This window comes from Panthera pardus, unplaced genomic scaffold (assembly GCF_024362965.1).
Source record: "Panthera pardus isolate Hobbes unplaced genomic scaffold, ASM2436296v1 HiC_scaffold_26, whole genome shotgun sequence".
NCBI lineage: Eukaryota > Metazoa > Chordata > Mammalia > Carnivora > Felidae > Panthera > Panthera pardus.
The window spans coordinates 11,187,233-11,212,585 of record NW_026526832.1 but is presented as its reverse complement, the minus strand read 5'-3'; the positions used below and the strand labels follow the sequence as shown (position 1 = coordinate 11,212,585).

The 25,353-nt window shown below is 37.1% G+C and overlaps 1 protein-coding gene across 3 annotated transcripts in view; it reads right to left on the bottom strand.

The window, feature by feature from the left end:
* Positions 1-3,528: 3,528 nt before the first annotated feature.
* The window catches only part of HEATR5B (HEAT repeat containing 5B), a 98,814-nt gene continuing 76,989 nt past the window's right edge, over positions 3,529-25,353 (bottom strand). For 2 of the 3 annotated variants that reach the window (XM_019447361.2, XM_019447367.2), the window contains exons 29-36: positions 24,356-24,610; positions 22,286-22,413; positions 18,931-19,075; positions 17,515-17,781; positions 16,134-16,358; positions 10,026-10,177; positions 8,605-8,818; positions 3,529-4,448 (exon numbers count right to left, since the gene is read on the bottom strand). In XM_019447361.2, coding sequence (XP_019302906.1) covers positions 4,144-4,448; positions 8,605-8,818; positions 10,026-10,177; positions 16,134-16,358; positions 17,515-17,781; positions 18,931-19,075; positions 22,286-22,413; positions 24,356-24,610 — 1,691 coding nt within the window. In that variant the 3' untranslated portion in view covers positions 3,529-4,143. Of the gene's footprint in view, positions 4,449-8,604; positions 8,819-10,025; positions 10,178-16,133; positions 16,359-17,514; positions 17,782-18,930; positions 19,076-22,285; positions 22,414-24,355; positions 24,611-25,353 lie in introns of those variants that run through there. The other variant, XM_053891002.1, reaches the window with a different exon arrangement.

Here is a 25,353-nt window from a genome sequence, read left to right as displayed (position 1 = left end):
GTGAATTTGGCGTGCCCCCTGCTAGCATGAGGCGAGCTGCTGATCAGAACAGTGGAGGCGGGAGACACAATTGGGGACAGGGTTTGGGGACCTATGAAAGAGTGGCTTCTGGCCAGTCCACCAGCCACTGGCTCAGATGAAGTTTTCCTCCCAGTGCTGGGTGTGCTTAACAACTGAGTTCTAGCAAACGCTGTTGGACCTGACCCACGCTGAAGTAATCTTTCAGTACAGGAGAAATTTTTTTAAATCCTGAAGACAAATGTGTGTTCTTCAAGTTTCCGGATTCTCATTCAAGTCCTTACTGTTAGGAACAAGTATCACTTGTGCAAATTTCTGGACTCTGTGTGTGTGTGTGTGTGTGTGTGTGTGTGTGTGTGTTTTGCTTCCTTTTCCATCTGAATAATGGGCTTTGGTGGGCCCTGGTCTGTGGGCACCAAGATGGGCATCTGGGGATGGGTCACCAAACCCTTGACAAAGGGACTCTTACCTCTTTCTTGCACACACGCCTGGCTCCTTCTTTTCCCAAGCCCCAAATTTGCAGCTAGAGGAGGTAGCCCATATAATGGTTCTGCCTTTGACAAGCTTTCTTATTTATGGACTTTTGCCAAGGACTGGTTGCAAAGTAGTTGTCCACCATCTTTCCCCCTTTGGTGGCAAAACTAGTAACAATAGGGGAGAAGATTGGACCAGTGGATGGAGAGCTTTTTCAGCTTTTGCAATTGCTGTAACCTGATGTCTGTTGCAACCATTTGCCACCTCTTTGGTTGTTTTTATAAAAACAAAAACAAAAACAAACAAAACCAAAAAACAAACAAAAAAAGCACCACGGAGTCAGTGAGGGCCACGGATTGGTGTTAATAAGGCATAAAGGTTGTTCCCTAAGGGAAGTGATCAAAACTATAGTGGAGCTACACCTTGCACAGGGGCTAGGTGCAAACTGTGTGTACCCAGAGTAGTTGGGATGTATTATGCTAGAAAAGTTCCAAACCCCATGCGCCACAAGGACTTGCTCTCTTTGAGAGGCACCTGGGCATTGATTCCATTTCATTCTCATTCTGGATATATGTTTATTGGATAGTGTAGAGAGGAGGACCTAATACTCTATTTGTCATTTTTGCCCTCCCTCCCTTTAATGGCCCCATGCTTCAGTTAATTGTGAGGAAGGTATAGCTCCTCTGTACATAGGTCGTATTTTAGGAGCCAATATAAGTGAATCACATGGGTTGTAATGGCTTTAGAATCATTTGTATTTGAGGGTCCTTCTAAAAAATTTTTGTTTTAATGTTTACTGTTGAGAGAGGGACAGAGCATTAGCAGGGGAGGGGCAGAGAGAGAGAGGGAGACACAGAATCCAAAGCAGGTTCCAGGCTCTGAGCTGTCAGCACAGAGCCCAATGTGGGGCTTGAGATGAGATCATGACCTGAACAGAAGTCGGAAGCTTAACTAAGGCACCCAGGCGCCCCCCTTTTTAAAAAAGATTATTTATTTTGAGAGTGACAGAGGCAGTGTGAGCTGGGGAGGGGCAGAGAGAGAGAGAGAGAGAGAGAGAGAGAGAGAATCCCAAGCAGGCTCTGTACCGTCAGCGCAGGGTCCGATGTGGGGCTTGAACTCATGAACCATGAGATCATGACCTGAGCCAAAACTAAGAGTCAGACGCTTAACTGAGCCACCCAGGCACCCTGAGGGTCTTTATTTTGAGCCATGAATGTATAATTCATAGATGTACATCAGACCAACTTAAATAATCAGTCTTCTTTCATAGGTGGGCTTTTTCCACTAGAGCTAGGCTTATCCCCCAGTAAAGTTTTTTGAAGGCTAATAAACCCCCACCAAAACCAACAAAGAAAGAAACAACCATTAAGTCAAGAAGCCAGTCACAAAAGACCCCATTCTATGATTTCATTTATATGAGATGTTCATAATAGGAGAATTGATGGAGACTGAAAGTAAATTTGTTGTAGTGACAGGCTAGGGAGAAATGGAAGGATTGTAGGGTGATTGCTAAAGGGCATGAGGCTTCTATTTGGAGTAATGAAAATGTTCATAATTGATTGTAGGGATGGTTGTTGCACTACTCTGAAAATATTAAACACCATTGAATTATACCTTTTATTTTTTATTTTTATTTTTTAAAGTTTATTTATTTATTTAAAGTTTTTTTTTTTAAACATTTACTTATTTTTGAGACAGAGAGAGACAGAGCATGAACGAGGGAGGGTCAGAGAGAGAGGGAGACACAGAATCTGAAACAGGCTTCAGGCTCTGAGCTGTTGGCACAGAGCCTGACGCGGGGCTCGAACTCACGGACCGCGAGATCATTTCCTGAGCCGAAGTCGGACACTCAACCGACTGAGCCACCCAGGCGTCCCTAAAGTTTGTTTATTTTTGAAGGAGAGAGAGAGAGAGAGAGAGAGAGAGAGAGAGCATGAGCATGAGTTGGGGAGGGGTAGACAGAGAGGGAGACCCAGAATCTGAAGCAGGTTCCAGGCTCCGAGCTGTCAGCACAGAGCCCGACGTTGGGCTCGAACTTAAGAGCTGTGAGATCATGACCTGAGCCAAAGTCAGACGCTTTAACCGACTGAGCCACCCAGGCGCGCCTCAATTATACCTTTTAAATGGTGAATTATATGGTGTCTGAATTACATCTCAATAAAACCGTTACCAAAAATATCTCCCCTGAAACAAGAATAACTTTGGAAAAGCAAGTTTGAGATGAAACAACAACCCTGTAGCCATAAAAGAAAGTAAGAAATGGGCAAATGAAAGCCCCCTCTGAGAGGCCTAACAGACTGAATAAGGAAAGCCAGCAAGGAGATGGGAGCTGCCAGCTGGTGAGGGTATGCAAGCCAATAGAAGGCCAGGCGATGAGAAACAGGTGTGCATCTGGAATATTCAAAAAGGTGACTTGCTGTTGCTACTGCAGTCTATGTGACACCTGCAGTCTATGCAACACCTGCAGTCCATGAGACACCTGCAGTCTATGTGACACCTGCAGTCTATGTGACACCTGCAGTCTATGTGACACCTGCAGTCTATGCGACACCTGCAGTCCATGAGACACCTGCAGTCTATGTGACACCTGCAATCTATGTGACACCTGCAATCTATGTGACACCTGCAATCTATGTGACACCTGCAGTCTATGTGACACCTGCAGTCTATGCAACACCTGCAGTCCATGAGACACCTGCAGTCTATTGACACCTGTGGTCTACGTAACACCGTCTGGTAAAACTTGGTGTTTAATATTTGCTCAACACTGTGCAAATGTTCGTTTCATCAATTATCTATTTGATGTGGTAAAATTCCCATTGCACAAAAGACTGGCATAATCATAATTAGGACTAATTCATTTTTGTATACCCTGCAGCACTCAGCTTGAGGCCTTATATGCAGCAGGCACTCAATAAATATTTGATGAACAAGAGTAACCATCATAGTCAGGGCTCAAGACTCTCCACTGTAATTATAAAACACAACCAAGGCCAAAGTTTTAGCCATCAAAAAAAAAAAACAACACACAGAACATTATTCCACATTTGAAACATTTTAATGGATCTTTAAATGCGAGTTTTAATTCAGTTAACAATTAAACTACACACAAAGCATAATTTAGTAATCTAATATGAAAGTAAAAAGATCTATCAGAAAGGTAAGGACATTCTGAGAAATGCTAAGAAAATGGGATTTTATTCATATTATATATACACCGCAAAACAGATAGTTTCCGTTATTCTGGTTACTTCAGAATTTAAATTCTGCACGTTTTTCAATTAAATTTTTTCATGACAGATGCTGAATACTGACCTGTTTTTTCCTGACAATATCAATAGGCTGCCCAACTACATGATATAATTGTTTTTAGCATTTAAATTTAAGAGCCTATGGCTCAGTGTTTAAAAATAAATTAATTAACAAAAACAAAACATTATTAGGAGAAAAATGAAAGCACACCTACCACATGGATAAAAACAATCACTCCTTCAAAATCAGAAAGCGGCGGCATGAGCGTTATTTTACTTGTCCTGCTTATCTGAGGCATACAATTCAAATGACGCAGAACCTATAGCTCGGAATGATACAGTTGCTATCGCTAATTAGGTGCCACTAGGTAGTATAAATAAAAACAAATGGAATATCAAGTTAAAAAAAACTTGTTTTTAGCTTAATCGTTGGTGCAGAATGTACGGTCGGGGCTGGCTGCCTGGTAGCTGCTTTAGCTTTGCTGGCTTGGCTTGCCCGAACAGCAGTTTCCAAACGCACTTTCAACTCAGGCGCTGCTCCCATTACTGTCTTGAAAGCATGTGGATACAGAGGTCCAATATGCATTAAATTCTGGAGTGCAAACTCATGAAGATCTTTGGAAACCGTGCTTGCTGAGGCAAAGGAATTTTCATCCAGCAGGTAGGAGATCAAAGTGGGAACTAAAAGGGCAAGTAACTGGACTCCTGTAAATAACAAAGGTAAAGTCTGAAGATCATCCCGGGTCTGTCAATTACAATAAACTTTAATTTTAAAATTATGCAATTACCATGGTGGTCTCAATCATAATACAACATAAGCAAATACACATACACAATCTGTTTTAGACTCAACAATAACTCATAATTAATATCAAATATTTACTTAATGCTAAGCTATCTGGCTGAGACCAGATATGTTACACTGTAAATCTTAGGTTTATATTAATTTGTTCTATTAAAAAAATTACTGCCTAAAAAGGTGAAAAAGGAACAAGCATTTTACAACTGCCATCTGGTGGAATGTATTCGGCTAGTAAGATTATGACATCTTTAAGGGTATTCCAGAATAGGGAGGTTCGAGTAGGAAACAGATATCTGAACAGCATCCAATTACTAACATTTAACTAAAACTAAGTATTTCTTTCTTTTTAAAATGGAAATATAACTCTCTCCCATTTCATTATCTCCCCAAACGCACAGTAAGTGAGGGACAAGAATCTCACAAAAATAATGGAATATATAGAATTTAGGGTTAAAAACCAAGAATTTAGGGCTAAAGAGCAAGGATCTTTGTGTGTTTACTTCATGACTAGAACACACCTGGTGCATAGCAGGCATTCAGTAACTATTTGTTGAATGCATGAGCAAACACATAAACACCCTTTCTCTTGAAAACCACTCAGAGGTTCTTATCAATTGGATTTTTCCATGATAAAATTTCAGAAGAAAGAAGACAACAAGCTGATATTTTAAAAGTCCCAAGAATCCTCAAATAAGGTAGTTAGTTGAATGTTCCTCACACAGAATTATAACATTACTGTTTAATAAGAACTTTCATAATGAACATATAATAGTAAATTATCAAATAAATATGAAATTATCTTCAGTACACTGTGCATACTAGAACAGACAAAGCTTTCCACCATTACGTTGAAAAGCAAGGTTTGGTTTTAACACTTAATTAACTGGAAAAAATCTATTATAAATTATTTAAGTACCCATCAAGTATCTAGAAATGTGCTAAGCATTCTAGGAAATATGTAATAATTCATCTATACTTAAAACTGTTATTACCTAGCTGAAAAGACTATACAGCACAGGGTGCCTGGGTGGATCAGCCGGTTGAGCGTCTGATTCTGGACTTTAGTTCAGGTCATGATCTCACAGTTCCTGAGTTTGAGCCCTGCATAGGGCTCTGGGCTGACAGCATGGAGCCTGCTTGGGATTCTCTCTTCCTCTCTTTCTGTCCCTCCCCTGCTGGCACTCACCCCCGCTTTCAAATTAAACAAATAAACTTAAAAAAAAAATGAGTATACAGTACACCAAACAATTATAGAACTAAGTGCTAAAAATCTGTGGTTGGCATCTGAGATAGAATTCCTCAAAAAACTCACACAGCTGAGGAATACTTTAGGATTTTATACTTTTAGTGATTATCTTAAAATCTCAGGGCCATAGAATACGGTTGATCATAACTGCCAAAGAAATTGTATGAAGGGAGAGGTCAGAGTGGGCTGAGTAATCAGGCAACATTTCCCTAAAGAAATGAGATCTGACATAGGTTGAATCTGTTTGTATAAGGAGAAAGAGGGGGAAGAAACACACCCAAGAAAAGTGAAAACAGAATGCAGACTGTATAGAGATTAAAATAAGCTGAAGGAGAAAACTGGACTGGTCAGGTTAGTGGGTACACATTAGGGAGTAGAATAAAGTTTTGAGAACTGAGCAAGGATATTCAGACTTGAGGCAGTAATGCAAGAGGAAACTACTCACAGTTCTTAAACAAAGAAGAGGTAAAATTGTTCTAGGTAAAATTGATGGGGAATACTCTTAGGAAATTATTATAGTTATCTAGTTATGAGATGATTAGATACAAGAATAGGAAGTCAGAGTCTCTTGAATCCTAGAGAAGTTTCAAAAAAAGATAGGATAAGTTTTGAGTAACAGATTGGATAAAGATGAATAAAAATTAAGACTCAAATATAAATCCAATGTCTTTAGCTTGTAACCCTGGTCATGTCGAGTGAAAAAACTTCATTGTCTATTTCTGTAATGGATACTATCAAGTTAAAAACAAAAATTAGCATTTGGAACTGATGTGAAAAACACTGATAAAGCAAATTTAAAAGCTGAAAATTTACACTTTGGGTTTTATAGTACTGTATTTTCTATAACTATGTATTGTAGTATTAAGTATAACTTTATACTATATATTATATATGTAAATTGCTATATATTCTCATATTAAATATTAGTGAAATATCATCAACAATAAGTATTATCATAGTTTCTTCATTTTTTAAAATTGCTTCACTCAGATAACAGATGCTGTGTACTACATCAAGACTTAAAAAAAATTTTTTTTAATGTTTATTTATTTTTGAGAGAGAGAGAGACAGAGACAGAGCACGAGAGGTGGAAGGGGGAGAGAAAGAGGGAGACACAAAATCTGAAGTAGGCTCCAGGCTCTGAGCTCGAACTCACAAACCGTGAGATCATGAGCTGAAGTCAGATGCTTAACTGACCAAGCCATCCAGGCACCCCTATACCAAGACTTTTAAGACGTGCAATAAGACTGGTGTATAAGTCAGATCAATTTCTTTTTTCAGAGGCACCTGGGTGGCTCAGTCGGTTAAGCATCCAACTCTTGATTTCCACTCAGGTCATGATCTCACAGTTTGTGAGTTCGAGCCCCTAACTGGGCTCTGCACTGGCAATTTGGAGCCTGCTTGGGATTCTCTCTCCCTCTCTCTCTCTCTCTCTCTCTCTGTCCCTCCCCCACTTACTCAGTCTCTGTCTCTTAAAATAAATAAATAAATAAAATTAAAAAAAAACCTTTTTCTTCATAATCACCTTTACGTTTATCCTTTTTCACTATCATAGTTTTGGATTATTATTTAGAAAAAATTTTTTTAGTGTTTATTTATTTTTGAGAGAGAGAGAGAGACAGAGTGCGAGAGGGGGAGGGTCAGAGAGAGAGGGAGACACAGAATCTGAAGCAGGCTCCAGGCTCTGAGCTGTCAGCACAGAGCCCGACTCACGGGGTGTGAGATCATGACCTGAGCTGAAGTCAGATGCTTAACCGACTGAGCCCCTGGTTCCAGGTACCCCTGGATCATTACTTTATAGGGAAACTATTACAATAGCTTTTTCAAAATCTCTCCTATCTTCCCAATTTCCTGTAAAATTTTTTTTCAAGGGAAGAAGAAAAAACTTATGATGGAAAAAATGGATATAATTGTTATCTGGAGTATAAACCAGCAATATATATTAAAAGCCTTAAAAATGTACATTTCCTTCAACCCAGTCATTTCACTTTAAGGAATTTGTCTGAGAAACAGAATAAAAAATCTGTACAAAGATACTTAGAATCCCAAAGAAAGATACAAAGAATCCCAAATGTGTACAAGGATACTTAGCTCAATTATTTATGATTTTGAAAAATTGGAACTAGCTTAATGTTCAATCATAAGGTACTAGTTTAAAAGGTATAGTCTTTCTGCAATAATTAAAAGTCATATTTCTAAAGACAAATTTTAGATTGTGATGAAATCAAGGGAATAAAGAGCAGGTATTAAGCTAAGTCTGTGATTAAATTGATGTATGTATGTGGTAGCTTTTCATTAAATAAAAATAATTTTTAAATTTCAAAACTGGAAGGATTTTAGTAATGATGTGTGGTATTAATACTAATCTCATCATGTTTGTTATAAAGCTTTTGTACTTCTATTATAAACACAACAATAAATTATTTTTATAAATCTATTAAACATCCATAGTTTTCCTAGTTCTTTTTTTTTTTCCCCTAGTTCTTAAAGAGTACATTCCTAGGAAAAAACATCAATGTGCTATAATGCCATCAGTAATTTATTTTAACCTCTTGCTCATAAAAAAATGAATATAAATCAACTCAATACACTATATTATTAGCACCCTAAGAAAAATATTAAGCTTTCCGATAGTAACCACTCCTAGTAAACTTACTATTGCAATGGCCTGTGTCCAATATCAAATTATATATATATATATATATATATATATACACACACACACACACACACACATATATATGTGTATATATATATATATATATAAAATACAGTTCTTCATTTGAGACTTGGATTTTTATACAAATACTTACTGTTCTGTTCTTCCCCAAGAGCAACTAACGTTTCAAGAACTTTGATTCCTTCTTGAACAGCTAAAAGTTCTGTGCTACTGGCTGGTCTGTTTCTTTCAACAGCTTTCAGCTTTTCAACTACTATTGGAGCTAAGGAATGGATGTAAGGAGTTGAAAGGGCACGATTGGAATGTTGGAAGACTGACAAGAGAAGCTGGTAACACTTGGCTTGAACCTATAGAAGAAAGTAATTTCATTAATTAACATGTGCAATAGTTCTTGTTTGTGTACACTCACACTGCAACTTAATAGAGGAAGAAAAGATACGACACTATAGGATGAAAATTAAAATGTAGGATGAATTAATGCCCTTTTCTATTTATAGAAATGAAGCTAAAATAACAAAATTGCCAATAAGCTAACTAAAAAAAAACTAACTTAAAAGAAATTAATCAAAAAAACATTCCTTATATGGTAACTGCCAAATTACCAAACCTATATAATTTGTATATTTCGATAGTGTGGAAGACGCTAGAAACCAGGAATTCCAATTTCTGTTTTTAATTTTTTCTTTACTCGACAATTGTCCCTTCCACTTTAACCTAACATATTTAGTAAGGAAGGCGAATATCTAACTGATGTCAAACAATGCTATAAAAATACACTGGTAAGACACCTCACATTCATTTGAATTCCCTGGAAATAACTGCTTATGGCAACTTAAGTTTTTAGGTCTCTAGAAAGTAAAATCTCATTGACTCCACTTTAGCTTAGAAATACTTCATATTACCATTTAAAAAAAAAAAAAGGAAGGAAGGAAGGAAGGAAGGATCAAAGGAAGGTCCATCACCATATGGGACAAATAGTGGAATAAAGCTGTTTCAGCACTTTGGTAGAAAAGAAGTTACCAGACCTTGCTGGACATAAATACTTGGGCAATATTTTTAAAATACAGATTTATGATTCAGGAAGACCATAGCAGAGTTCTAGGAATCATGTTACTAAACTGATTTTTTTTTTTTTTCTGATACGAAGCAGGTTTGAGAATCATTAGTTCAGACTTTGACACTGTGAAGCCAAAAAAATTTATTTTCTAGAAAAACTAGTTTCCAATAGGTTCATCAAAACATGTAATAATACAAATTTATTTTTTAATGTTCTTGGTGCCATTAAGTAAACAGTGAAAAATATAATCGCAGACTCATGTAAAATTTCTACCAATATAAGTCAGAGTTAATAAAATATTTTAGACATTGGAGAATAAACATACACATAACGTGTCTCCTAGTGCTTAAACCCTGTGATCTTTTCCAGCTTTTCTATTTAAAAACCACATAGCAAATATTTAGGTTCTCATTTGATGTATTACCCCTTTTAGTGAACCAATCTGAAATATTATTGATAAAGGGGAATGTTTACCTCTATGTTTAAGTGTAACTTACCCATGGGTCACATGAATTCAATGCATTCTTAAATCTGTTCATGCAGCCATTCTGTAATGACTGGACTCCTATTATTTCACTACTAGCAGACCACAGGAAGAGCGCAATCGCTGTTAGCATGCTTACTTCATCAGGCATAGGCATGGAATCTTCTGAAATATATGAATAATATTAAAATACGTGAAAAATGAAAGCAATGTCTTGTTTCCAACATGCTTTGGAATTCCAAACATGAACAATAACCTTCTCTCCCCTAAAAGACATTTACAGCAGCATGTGCCTCAATCTAATGCAGTCCATAAACAACTTTATGGATAGAACTCGTCTACTACTAAGGAAACAGGGATACTTCCTGTATTTAAGGTTTTTTTCCTTGTTTTTCTGGATGATACAATATTAACTGAAAAAAATTCAGGCATAAATCCTAGTAAGAACTCTACAAGGGAAAGCAAATTGGAATAGGAAAGATAACACTGTAATGTAAAATTACTTAAAAGTTACGTAACTTCCTTGTAGTTTAGACTGATCAACAATTTCCAAATACAGCTATTCCTTCAACAAAGCCAGGAGATTATAAGATATTCTAAGTAGTTTAAAAATCCAGAGTGTTCTTTGTTAGTGATATCACCTTTATATTCAGTAAATATGAAACCTGTAAGTTCTACACAACCATAATCAAAAAAATCTCGTACAATTTCCTGAAGGCAGTATTCTCATAATGTTAAAGAACTTCTTGCTATTGCAACCATTTATTTGGGAATAGATATGACTTTAACCTAATGGAAATACAGTATGTTATTAGAAACACAGGAAATATATACATTTTTTTCTGAAGAAAAGTACTATTAAACATATAAAATAAGAAAAAAAAAACATAAAAGAAGAGACCTCAACTATTTTGTCATTATCATTTCTTCCACAGCTGAACTTACTAACATTCTTTACATATGAATTTGGACTAATTTGGAAATTGCAAATACTCTATAATCAGTAATTTATCAGGATTATGAATATATTTAATATGCTAACACTATCTCCTAATTACGGTACCAGCATAAAATAGAATGTGCTACAAAAATAGTTGAGAAGAAGCCCACTAACTTGAAGAAAAGGAAGAGATGTAAAATCTGAAGGATTTAGCCAATCTATAATAACCTAAGTCACAGATGTTAAAAACCTGAGAACTCCATCATAGGAATATTACTGTATTATTGTAGTAGGAATATTATTGAACAATCTCTAACTCAGAGTTTGTGACACTGCAAGCAATTTTTTGTTGGAAAATTAACACTTTATTTTAAAATTGCGACTTTAAGATCTGCTATCTAAATACCATTTCCTACTAAAAGAAACCAGGGCTTTTTTAGAGAAGTGACTAATTCCAGAACAGTAATAGGGAAAACATAAGGTAAGTCTGCCACATCTTGGTGCCAGAAAGTAAAAATGTGCTCAGGAAATAATGGAGATATGTCAAAATGACATTAATGGACCCACTGAACTAAAAAAAGAATCATAAGTCTGTACTGATAGTAATAAACAATAACCATATAAAAAATAACAAATGAAGGCAAAGAAAAAGCTCTTCCTTTCAGAGAAATGCCAGCTAATAAATGCAAAAGGAAGAAAACTAATGAAGAAGTTAGAAAATTATCATTTTGACATCATCACAGTAAGAACTGGTTCAGGTATAACAGATATTAAAATGACTGGGTATGGCACGCCTGGCTGGCTGGGTTGGTGGAGCATGTGACCCTTGATCTCAGGGTCATGAATTCAACGTCCACACTGGGGGTAGGACTTACTTAATAAACAAAAACAAAAACAAAAACAAAAACCATTGGGTAAAAGCTTGATGGGAAACAGATAATTGACATAGTTTCAAAGTATCTCCCTACAAATTCCTTACTAATTGTAAAAGGGAAAAATGTAAACTTTATGGTGGAGAAATATGGCAGACAGCATCTTAATCAAGTTATTAAAGTTAGGACTCCTAATAATGGGGGGGGGGTGCCTGGGTGGCTCAGTCAATTAAGCATCTGACTTTGGCTCAGGTCATGATCTCATGGTTCGTGAGTTCAAGCCCTGCATGGGGCTCTGTGCTGACAGCTCAGCGCCTGAAGCCTGCTTCGGATTCTGTGTCTCCATCTCTTTCTCTCTCTGCGTCTCCCCCACTCATGCTCATTCTCTGTCTCTCGCTCTCTCAAAAATAAACATTAAAAAAAAGACTCCTAATAATGAGACGAAACACCATTATATGCCTCTTTACACGATGCACTGAGAAAGACCTAACAAAATCATACAGTATTCCTGCCAAAAAAGCATAACCTGAATCTAAGCACAAGAAAAACACACACACACACACACAAAATTCCAAACTGAAAAACAATCTATAAAATAGATGGTCTGCACTTTTAAAGGACAATATCATGAAAGATAAAGAAAAGCTGAGAGACACTGCCTCAGATTAAAGAAGACTAAAGCATTAAGACAAGTACAATGCGTGATCTTGGACTGTATCAAAAAGAAAAAGAAAAAACTTCTATTCAAGTCATTATTAGGACAACTGGTAAATTTGAATATGAATAACAATAGCATTATATCAGTGTTAAATTGCTTACATGTGATAATTCTTCTGTGGTTATGTAAGAAAATGTTCTTGTTCTTAGAATAGCCATAAAGCATTTAGTAGTAAAGAGTCATGATGACTTCAGTGTATTCTCAAATGGCTCAGCATAATTAACAACGATAATATTAACAATAACATGTGGATTATAGAGTAATAAGATACGTGGCAAAATGTTAACAGCTGGTGAATTGAGGAGAAGAGTATACTGTAGTTAACTATGTTATTCTTGTAACTTTTAAAAAGTTTGAAATCTATTCAACATTGAAGTTTTTAGAAATGAAAAAAAAAAACTGCAGCAATATTAAGAGTATACACTACATCCAAGGAGATTTCTATTCGTAGGTGTATGTGTTCACATACATACATATGTACATTTTTTCTAAGTGGAAGTCTCAGATTTTATACTAGGAAATATGATTTCCATAATAAAAATTCTCAATTACAAAACTTTTCTTGTAAAGCAAGGGATTCTGCTTGCCTTGCTTACATATACTATGCATATATTATACACAATGGTACTTGCGGCCTTGATCCCATTTTCATATTGACCATCTCCTAAGAGTTCAGTTCTGGACAGAATATCTTAGGCAAGTTCATTCTTTTATCATACTTTTGAATTAATTTAATATTACTAGACTGATAAAATATCAAAACCTTCCCTTATAACTGACAATTTAAAAAACATGATTATTGACTACGGAACTGCCCCGTGAAAATTAAAACAATATTTAGATTTTTAAACAAATTCTTAACTATTTATCTTGTTACTCATATCTATTTATGTACTTACACATATATACATACACATACATATATAAATATGGCATTTAACATTTCTTTAGTTGGTTATAAACATTCACTCAGGATACAGCTAAAATAGTTCCAGTAGCACTAATAAAACTAATTGAAGTTTTCCTTTCCAAATAAATTTTTAAAAATTCAGATAATAAAAATAACACAAGGTCATTGTTTAACATATAAAAATGATCTAGGGAAGGAAATAAAAGTAATTCTACCATCAAGTGACAGTTTAATTTCTAGGTACTGTTTTAAATCCTTCTGGTCTGCGTTCTTTTTGTATGTATTTATAAATATGATTTTAATAGATATAATGGATATATAATCCAAATTAATATATAATCATGTATTTTATAATTTTTCCCACTGCCAGGTAATTATATTTATCACATATTTTCACTATTGTAAAACAGACTGTGATAAATAACCTTGAACATAATGAATCCTTGAAAACGCTTTGCACATTCTATAGAATTGATTCCCTAAAAGTTTAAACCATTTTAAACTCCCTTCAGCAAAGTATGAAAATGTTCTACAGGTACCAATGCCAACTGTACAATCACATTTAAAAAAAAATCAACTTTACAAGAAAAATTTGATATTACTTCATTTTTGTTCGTATTTCTTTGCTTATTAATGTGGTTGATTTTTTTTTTTATATGCTTGGTGGTCATCTCTACTTTTTACTAATGTGTGTTCTTTCCCCTTCTATTGGGTGTTAAATGTTTATCTTACAAGACTTCTTTGCATATTAATGATATTAACACTAACATAAATATTGTTGTCAGTTTTTCAGCTGTCTTTTTTTTCAGCTACCTTTTAATGTAAGAGGTTTTGACAGGTAGAAGTTAATTACTCTATAGCCTAGTATGTTGATATTTACCTCTGTGATATTTTCCGTTCTTACACACTCTGTTGCCATCCTTACATAAAAGTTGTACATGTATTTTCTGTAACTATTTTTAAAATGTTATATTATCATTTTAATTTATCTGGTATTTATTTTGAGTCATGATCTAAGGTGAGGGCCTAACTGGAACTGATATCTCAAACAGCTACCTGACACAAACCATTTGAAGGATAATGAATGGTCTTTATCATGTATTATATTCTCATGTGGATAAATGTCTGTTTTAAAGCAATTTGTGTGTTTCGTTGTCCTGTCTGTTAATTCATGGGCCTGCTCCACAGTTTTAGTGTGGAAATGTGTGAAAGGTGACATGGCAAATTTTAATAGGTGAAACGTGACATGGCAAATCTTTATTATTCTTTGTCTTCAGTCTTTGTTTCTGTCTTTACAACAGAAATAAAATGAAAGAAAAAGTCAAACACAGACTAGAAATGAACAAAAGTGCAAATAAGCATTTCCCTCAAAATTAAAAGAATGCTTATTATACTCACTAGGAAAATGAGAAATGCACATTAAAACAACGAGACAGTACATTTTACCCATCAGAGAGCAAAATTTAAAACTCTGAAATACCAAGTCTTGGTGAGGACATGGAGAAACAGAGATTATCATCCACTGCTGGTGGGTGTTTAAATTCACATGGTTACTTTGGAGAGCAATTTGGCCAGGTCTGATAAAATTAAAGTTAAAATATGTCATCAATTCCATCTCTAGCGGTGTACCCCAGAAAATCACATAGCACAAGTGTGTGAACAATTTATAAAGATGTTCATGGCAGCAATTTTTATAATGGGGAAAAATCTGAGACAGCAGAAATATCAATTGACAGGGAATGAATAATAACTGAAAAATTCATGTGATGGAAACTATATAGAAGTTATATAGAAGGAATAAATGAGAGTTTTATATGTACACATTAATAGCTCCAAAAAACCTTACTCTTGAGTGAGAACGTAATGGCAGAATGATATGCTGTGACATTACTTATGTCGATTGAAAAACACAAAAGAGGGGCGCCTGGATGGCTCAAGTCGGTTGGGCGTCCGACTTCAGCTCAGGTCATGATCTCACACCCCGTGAGTCGGGCTCTGTGCTGACAGCTCAGAGCCTGGAGCCTGCTTCAGATTCTGTGTCTCCCTCTCTCTCTGCCCCTCCCCTGCTCATGCTCTGTCTCTATCTCAAAAATAAATAAAAACATTAAAAAATTTTTAAAACACAAAAATACTATATATTGCGCATGGTTATTTACCTCATTTTATATATAACCCATGTATACATTTATTAATATATACATTTATTTTTATTATTTATTAATAAGGACATATATTTATTAATACAAAAAGTATATTTATTTACATATAAAAATATTTCTGGAATGAAATATATCTAAATCAAGACTGTGGTTTCATTTGAGGATAAGCTTGGTGAGTGACAGATACTTCAACTTTCTCTATTTTATTATATTTATTTTAAAAAATGGAAGCAAAAAAATATTTTAACACATATCAATTTGATTCTGAGTATGTTTTCTGAAATTTTCTGTCCTTTTTGGCCTGGGGAACCTCCAACATGTATTTAAGTGCTACGACAAGGACATTTACAGTCAATATCCAAATATCCAGAAAGGGGTACTAACATTCCTATCTAACATGACTACAAGACATCTCTGAGTTGCTTCAGTGTTCTATAGCACTTTTCTGATAAGCTCATTCAACTACTTATTGGCATACAGATATCCCAATACATTATGGATTTTAAGCCCTGTTTAGGTTACCTGGCTGAGAATATTCCAGGATGCATGCAAGAGTGCTGCGAATTAGAGCTGTCCACTGTTTCTGAGTGTCCTCCGTCTTGGCCATCGAGAGTGTCACGATGCTTTTAATCCCTTGAAGAGCTGCACTGACTGGTGGAGGAACCTGATTATCTGCCGATTTTATTGCTGTGTCTTTCAATATTCTTGCAATTAAAAACAGAATTGTGGGCAGGATTGTCATACATCCTGAATTGAAAACAAATCAGATTACCTCATAACTACTCAGTTCTCATATTACAGTTCTTCCAATTGTTTTCACATTTGATTGTGGTTTAATATTATTTTTTTCCTTGTTGTTTTACAAAATGTACTGCATTCCTATTACTTAATTCAATGTTAAAAAAGAAAATGAGAAAGTGGCAAGTTATTTCAAAGAAGACAATATTTTCTTTCTTATTCTGGCTAGCCTTATTTTTATTATTTCCAGTATTTCATCTAATCATACCCTTCAAAATGAAAATGAGAAAGCAAGATAGAGAACCAGAAGGGAAGCACTACCATATCCTTTGAGAAGCATCTGAGTAACTTATTGAATCATGTAACAATTCTAAGACATGTAATCAATCTCCAGTGTATTCAAGTCAGCCTTAACCATTTTCCCATGCTGGGAAAAATGATGAAAAGACTATATGGGTAAGCAAAGAAGAAATGAAAAAAATTCCAGAATTTCTAGCTAAAAGAACTCGAAGGTCATTGAATTCAAACCCCCACCTCAGGGAAGATGGCCCTCACCACATTTCCATGCAGCCATCGTAGCTGGCCTGCAAAGCCCCAGCAATAGAGAATTCATTATTTTTACATCCACAGGCTTGCATTGAGCTGAAATTTGCCTCTATATCTCCTGATACTATTTCTCCTATTTCTCCTCCTAGATAAGTAGAGGGAAAGTCTAAGTTTCCATCTGGTATTTTTCAGGTATCTGCAGACAGCTATAATCTGTGCAGCTATAATTTCTCTAGTTATTCCTTACAGTTGGTTGTCACAGTCATCTGATGTTTATTAGTTTGTCAGTGTTACTCAAAAGTGGCAACTAGACCAGAAACTAACAGGTTTAGTCGTCCCGCCTTATGTCTATCCACTAACATTCAGTGTCTTGCTTCAAGCTGTGCTTCTATCTCTTTGCTGGTTTGTCTGAAATATATCTGAAGAGCATCTTGAGTTTTTGGTTTTTTAAGTCCTTAACCTTTATAGGCTCCAAAAGGTAAACGTCATAAAAGACTGACTTCTTTCATACTTGAGATTTAAGAGGGAAAATAAGTCATAACAGCACTTAAAAACAAAGGAAGGCTCATCTTTGTCTACTGCAATATAATGCATTTGCAAATAGTGTTCAATACTGTACCAGCAGGCGAGCAAAGGGACGGTAAGTCAGAGAGTATGGTAACTGTGGCTGCCACCAGACGAGCACTTTCTTCTGACAGTCGAGTTTTAGTGGCTACGTGACTGGGGGAGTCGGACATCTTGGTACTGAGATGTGGCATATGTCGCACTAAAATGAACATCAACAGCTCCATAGTTGCAAACACAAGAGATTTTCCAGGAACAAGACCACCGCTGTCACCTCCTTCTCCTACTACAGGACAGGGTTCTTTTTCCATATCATCTTCATCTTGGGGGGAAAAAATGGGTAAAATTTCCAGCAAAAAAAAAAAAAATAGCACAGAGTAGATAAAACTACACAATAAGTATATTTGAGAAATTCTTTCAAAAGAATTTATAACTGAATGTCTAACTGATAGCACATGTCTTTCAGAATAATTCTCTGCCTTCCTATAATTCTGTTTATTGACGTCTCCTTAAGGTAAAGGACAATTCAGGGGTGCCTGGGTGGCTCAGTCGGTTAAGCGTCCGACTTCAGCTCAGGTCACGATCTTGGAGTCCGTGAGTTCGAGCCCCGCGTCGGGCTCTGTCTGGGCTGATGGCTCAGAGCCTGGAGCCTGCTTCTGATTCTGTGTCTCCCTCTCTCTCTGCCCCTCCCCCGTTCATGGTCTGTCTCTCTCTGTCTCAAAAATAAATAAAAAAACGTTAAAAATTTTTTTCAAAAGGTAAAGGACAATTTATTTGGAATGTATTTCATATTACGAGTAACACACATGCTAGATTGAACCATATCAACTTGACACTTTTGAAGGTGAGAAATAGCTATCAGCAATTTCCTTTGGGTTTTTTGTTTGTTTAGTTTTTTTAATTAATTAATTATTTATTTATTTTAACATTTATTTATTTTTGAGACAGAGAGAGTCAGAGCATGAGCAGGGGAGAGTCAGAGAGAGAGGGAGACACAGAATCCGAAACAGGCTCCAGGCTCTGAGCTGTCAGCCCAGAGCCTGATGTGGGGCTTGAACTCACAGACCACGAGATCATGACCTGAGCCGAAGTCGGACGCCCAACCGACTGAGCCACCCAGGCGCCCCTGTTTAGTTTTTTTAGAGAGCGAGCACAAGCAGGGCAGAGGGAGCGGGAGAGAGAGACTCTTAAACAGGCTCCACACTCAGCACGGAGCCCGACAGGGCTCAATGCCACAACCCTGGGATCATAACCGAGCTGAAACCAAGAGTCAGATGCTCAACTGAGTGAGCCACTCAGGTGCCCCTCATTTGTCTCTTTCTAATTAAAGCAAAATCAACTGCAAATCTTCTATATATATGGTTAAATTTTTTGATTAAAATTTTTATTAAAAACTTGCTGGCATTGATACTTAAAATGTCAGAGTACAAATAAGATCTATTTCAAAGTTAGCATAATTTCTAGTACTTACTTAGAGTGTTTCTTTTTTCTTGCAAATAATCCTGAGCAGCTCTTACTATCTGTTGTACAACTCCAGTAACCAGCAGTTGGACAGATGGGGGGTTCCAGGTCAGCAGGAGGCGGTGCAAAACACTCAGCAACTCTACGCCAATCAGCTATTATAAATTAATTCAGGTAAAATTAATTTATCTTAATTTCAAAGGATAAATTTAGGTTATTAAAATCTAAGAAAATATGCGTGTAAAAATAAAGTTGGTAACTAAAGTTAACATTTATGACTACGTAACAAATAAGAAAATTATAACAATCTTGAGAAATGGTCAAGAAATGGAGAAATCTTGGAAAATGGTCAACACCTTTTCAGTCAACAAATTATTTTTGCGTTTGAATAATTTTTATATTAAAAAATGATCATTCTCCTATTTCTTTCCTCCATTTGAACTAAATGGCATTGCTAAAGTACAATGCCACTAAATGTATGATTTCCAATCCTAGCTGAGCACCAGGAGTTGTCTACCAGGGATTCTAAGCCCTTCTAGTAAGTCCCTGTCCAATTCATCTCAGCAATTATTACAAACTTTCACCACTCATTTTAAGCTTCTTACAATCTTCCACATCAAACCCATCCAATGACCCTGCCTCAGATTTCAAAGGGGAAAAAAAACACTTAACTATAACCAAAGCCACCTTTGCCTTTTTCCTTAAGACTAAGTATCCAGGCTCTACCCAAGGCTGGTTCATCTTTCCTCATTTGCTTCCTATCCTATCCTATTTGACCTCCCAAGGGTTCTTCAAGGACCTTGATTGTACTTCATATATCATCAACCTCTCTCCCTCTGCTTAGGCTCTTCTCCCCAGTATAAGGAAAACACTCAAGTCTTTCCTGTCTAATTCGCCCTCCTCCCCCGAACCCAGTCAGATCCTTCTCTCTTGCCTCTATGTCCTTTCTATCTCTTCCTCTGTTCCCAGCCTAGATAGATGCTTCCACTTCCTTCACCCTCTCATTTACTCCTCACTCTTCCACTGTCTGGCTCTGCCCAAAGTCACCAGTAACCTCCTTGGGACTCTCTTATGTCCTTATATACTGGATCCTGTTTCTTCTGAGACTTGTCTATCTCTGAAACTCTCTCTTGCCCTAGTAACTCTGTTCTTAGTTCTCCTCCTACCACTCTAGTGATCTCCACTGTTGACTTACTTCCCTCATCTCCATCCTTATTTGCTATTTATCCCTCAGGCTCCAGTCTTGGCCCTCTTTTCTTCTTCCTTTGTTCAGTTTCCTAGGCCAGTGTAACTCATCACTTCTTTGGAATTATGAAAAGAGCCTCTTAATTTGGTCACCCTGCCTCCCTTATCATCTCTTACAGACCAATCTCTACAAGACTGATTAAAGTGATCAAATCTATATCTACCATATTCTTAAATATAAGTTTAATCAGGTCATTCCTCTATTTTAACATTAATTTTTTTTTTATATTTATTTTTGAAAGAGAGACAGAGACAGAGAGGGGAGAGCAAGCATGAGCAGAGGAGGGGCAGAGAGAGAGAGGAAGCCACAGAATCTGAAGCAGGCTCCCTCCAAGCTGTCAGCACAGAGCCGAACATGGGGCTCAAACCCATGAACTGCAAGATCATGCTCCGAGCGGAAGTCGGATGCTTAACCGATTGAGCCACCCAGGTGCCCCTATTTTAACATTTTTAATGATTCCTTACCACTTTCAAGATAGATTTTAAACGCTTTAACATGCCATAAAGGAATCTTCATAAGCTGGCCTTTTCCCCATTGTCCAGCCTCATCTAACAACCCCCACATGCTCCTTTTGCCTTGGCCATAGTAAATGATAGTAGTGTCCTTGAACTGGTCCTGTTCTTCATACCTTCTTGTCTTTGTATCTGCTTCTCTCTTGGAGACGAAAACCCATTCCTCTTGTGCTGCCTCACTCATAACTCTTTTAAGATGTAATCCAACCATCATCTCCTTTGACAACCCAATCTTTATTTTCCTTGATAATGTCAGCACTCCTCCCCTCTGTCCTCCTCAGACCGTTACATCCGCTAGCTCAGCACTTATCATATTGTACTGGTCTCCTAATCCAGGTGCAGTGAAACCATTTTTGATACCCATAGCCTCAAAATGTGTCTGATGCCAGGACAGGCACAGAGTAAAAGTTGTTGGGTGAATGAATACAATTTTTGAGTCAATGTACTCTGATGATATTGAAATCACAGGAACCAACTCAGGAGAAAAAAAAAACAAAACCCATCCAAGTGTAAAGCAGTGCTTGCATAAACAAAACACTATTATGTGCAAAAAATAGCTAGGTAGTTAGGTGTGGGACAAATTATGTTAACACCCAAATTACTGAGTGTAAATATAGTATTCCCTTTTCATTCACAGATTGAATTTTATATGTGTGACTATTTGAAGACAACCCTGAAGTTTCTTGCAGTAATCTGTAGTACAGCTGAGGAATAGCTTCAGGATGCAAGGCTTGGGTGCAATGAATATATAATGAAATGACAGCAACTTTGTTTTTTATCTGTTAGTTTGTGGTTTGTAGAAAATTACCCCACATGGTAGTGATGGCAACCAAAAAGATGTTTCTTATGAAAAGAACATAAATTTTTTTCATGTTTTTATTTTATTTTTGAGAGAGAGACAGACAGACAGACAGACAGACAGAGCACGAGCAGGGGAGGGGCAGAGAGAGAGAGAGAGGGAGACACAGAATCCGAAGCAGGCTCCAGGCTCCAGTTGTCAGCACAGAGCCTGATGCGGGGCTCAAACCTATCAACCATGAGATCATGACCTGAGCTGAAGTCAGACGCTTAACAGACTGAGCCACCCAGGTGCCCCCAGGGAAAGAATTTCGAATTAAAAAGAAGAGTAACAAATCCGCTGGTAGCTTGCTTCTGGAACATGAATAAAGGCCTCTAAATAATCCACACAGAAATTAGAAAAAGCAATTCATTAAACTGTTTAGAGGAGTACTTGAGCAGTACAAAAAACAATCTCATTAAATGAGAGATAAAACTTTATCAAACATTTAAAAGTGGTATAATTTACTTAATAGCCTTATAAATTACTTCAGCCCCTTTTTAGTAGAATCATTAACTGGGATGGAAGGCATCCCTTAATTTTTAGTTGTACTTGACTGCCGATGAACACATCTCCGAAGATATACTGACCAATCTCTACGCGGGCTGTGCCTGGTCATCCAACATTCAGTATAATGTCTTAGATAAAGCCAAAATCCTGAATAGTTACTACATAAGATTTATCTCGTAAGGGAGAAAATTATCTTAAGATAAATATGACGAAAACAAAGCATACGATTTATAGAAACTGTTATAGAAATACACTGTACCTGATCTTCTGCGATATGGACTCGGGCATAAGGAGAATCTAACAAGGTGTGTAAGGCCTGTAGACATGCTGTGACGTGTTCAATAGGCTCCTCGGGTCTAGGGGAACAAAGGAACTGTATACTCACACCTGCGATGTACATAATAAAGATACACATTTGTCACCATCACATACTTCGTTGCTTCCGCATCAATTTTTTTTCTCTATTTTTCCTATTTCTTTGTCAGATGCTTTAGCATATATTTAATGCTACCTTGAAGTAGACTTCCAAATGGTTACCAAAAGCAGCAGCCAAACTTTAGAATACAGATTCTAGCTTTTTAGAATACAGATTTGTAACTACAGATTGTAGCCTCCAATGAAATTGGAGGTTGGGGGAGGGAGGCAGTTCCACAGTCATCAAGTTGATTAAGAAGATATTCAATTTTTTCTTTCTAGGACTTTTAAAAATAAACTTATGAAAGTTATACAATTAACTCTCATTAAATGGTTGCCAGACAATTTTCATATCTACAAAGTTTTTTTAGTGGCAGGCTACAGATGCACAACGGATATCTTGGGTAACAATTTTTTTTTTTTTAATCTATTTATTTTGAGAGAGACAGCGTGAGCAGGAGAGGGGCAGAGAGAAAGGCAGAGAGAGAGAGAGAATCCCAAGCAGGCTCCACACTACCAGCTGTGGAGCCCAACGCAGAGCCTGAACTCATGAACTGTGAGATGGTGATCTGAGCTGAAACCAAGAATGAGTCACCCAACTGACTGAACCACCAAGGAGCTCCAGGTAACAATTGTTTTTAATTTGCATAAGGGTAAGGTCATAGTTCTAGAAGTCTCTCATATTTTCATGTATAAGATTTACTGACGAGTTCTATAATTTCATTTTACCACTGTGTTCCTTTCCCCTCCCGGAAAAGATAAGACCACTTAAGAGCCTCATTAGAATCTATAATATCTTAATGTTAAAAGAACACCTATAAAGCAATTATAAGTTGAAATTTATTCAAATTTGCTTTAACTTTGCATTTGTTATTTCCTCATGGGACAATTTGTTAAGTGCCAACTAAAAATAAAATCTGTTGTTGAAAAAGAAAAATGTAGCTTTTTTTTCTTGAAAATTATTCAGTACTGCTCTGTGAGTAGACACGACAGGTAAAATTTTTAGAGTAGTTTTGTTTGTTTGGTTTTTTTTTAGAGAGAGAGCATGTGAGCAGGGGAGAAGGGCAGGAGAAGAGAGAGAGAGAGAGAGAGAGAGAGAGAGAGAAAGACAGAGACAGAGACAGAGAGAGAGACAATCCCAAGCAGGCTCCACACTTAGCACAGAGCTCAACACAGGGCTCAATTCCACAACCCTGGGATCATGACCTGAGCCAAAATCAAGAGTCAGATGCTTAGCCGACTGAGCCACCCTGGCGCCCCAGAATATTTTTAATAATTAAATTTTTATATTAAAAATTCAGTTAGTAATTTAGAAAATGTACTTAAAAATTCTTTTATTATTCCCTCTCTGAACTGCGATACATAAAACTTTTCTATGGCATTAAAATGAAAGATGGAGGAGTTCAGAACATGCCACACCAAAATATGCCTCTCTGGCATATTGGTTATTTTGAGCTGAAGGTACTTGATGAACAGCAGACCCCTTTCTACCTACAAGCAGGTCATAAAATTTCTCATGAGAAAGGTGCCCTCCCTGTATCAGGAAGACCAGACTGGGAGTCAATGCTGAAATAGACCTGTACAAACAAACCTACTAAAACCAGTTTCCCGCACATATTTCCTAGCCCTGTCCCACAGTTTACTGCCCCTGGCCCAAAGCCCTTTCTTGTCACATCCCTATCATTTACTGTTCTTTGTGCAGAACGGCATGTAAGTTTTTGGGCCTAATGGCTACTTCAGGTTGAAAATATTAAAAAAATCTGTGTGCTCTTCTCTTGTTAATCTGTCTCATATCAATTTAATTCTTAGGCCAGCCACAGAACCTAAGAAGATAGAAAAGAGATTTTTTTCTTCCCTACAGATATGAATTTTCAGAAAGGACACATCTCGAAATACAGTAACATGACACACCTACCTAAAATCAGATGCATTCTATCTTTGTTAATTTCTGGCAAAGATTTAGCACTAGGTGTTGCTCCTGATGCCTGGTTTAAATTGACGGGTGTAGAACGTTTTTGTAAGCCAGGTATCGCTGCTGCTTCTGCAGACTCTGAACACGTGAATCCTGTGCTATTTAACCAAAGTGCCACTGCGTGGAGAATCGGGGCCCAGGAATTCCGGTAGTGAAGTCTAGCTGTATCAATAGTCTCAGGAGTATAAAATGCTCCGCCTGTAAAATAATCAAGCCAATCAAAGCCATTACTTTTTATTGTAAGTGTTTAACCATTTATCAACAGCTAACTTAAAAATACTCATCACTTACTGTGTTAGTCCATTTGGGCTGCTATAACAAAACACCACAGACTGGGTGGCTTATAAACAACAGAATTTATTTCTCACAGTTCTGGAGGCAGGAAGTCTGAGATCACGTGCCAGCATGCTCGGTTAAGGGCCATCTCTCTGACTCCATGTGGGGTCTCTTCTACAAGGGTACCAATCCCATTCAGAAGGGCTCCGCTTCATGACCTAAGCACTTCCCAAAGACCTCACTTTCTGATACCATCACCATGGGGATTAGGTTTCAACACGTGAATTTTGAGGGGACACACACAATTCAGACACAGCACATACAAAAGAGCAATCTGACCAATTGAGATTCTCTTCATTACCAAGCCACCAAAACTAACGTCTTTCCTGCCACTGCTGAACTGGAGTGCCTGTGTTTTCCTCACCAATGCTAGGGTTTCCAGTCTTTCCTCTGCAACTGTGGATGCTGCTGGGAACCCAGTACCTTTCTCTACCTTGTGGCCACAGGCTTCCTCTCCACTGCTGCCAGACACTCCCTAAAGCCCTGGTCGCCTTCGCTTTCCATCACTCTTTCTGTCGCCTTTCTGCCTTTCTCTCTGTGGCAGAGACAGGGAACTCTGTCCCTTATTTCTCTTTCTTTCAACTCCCCCCTGCCATTCTCCCTCA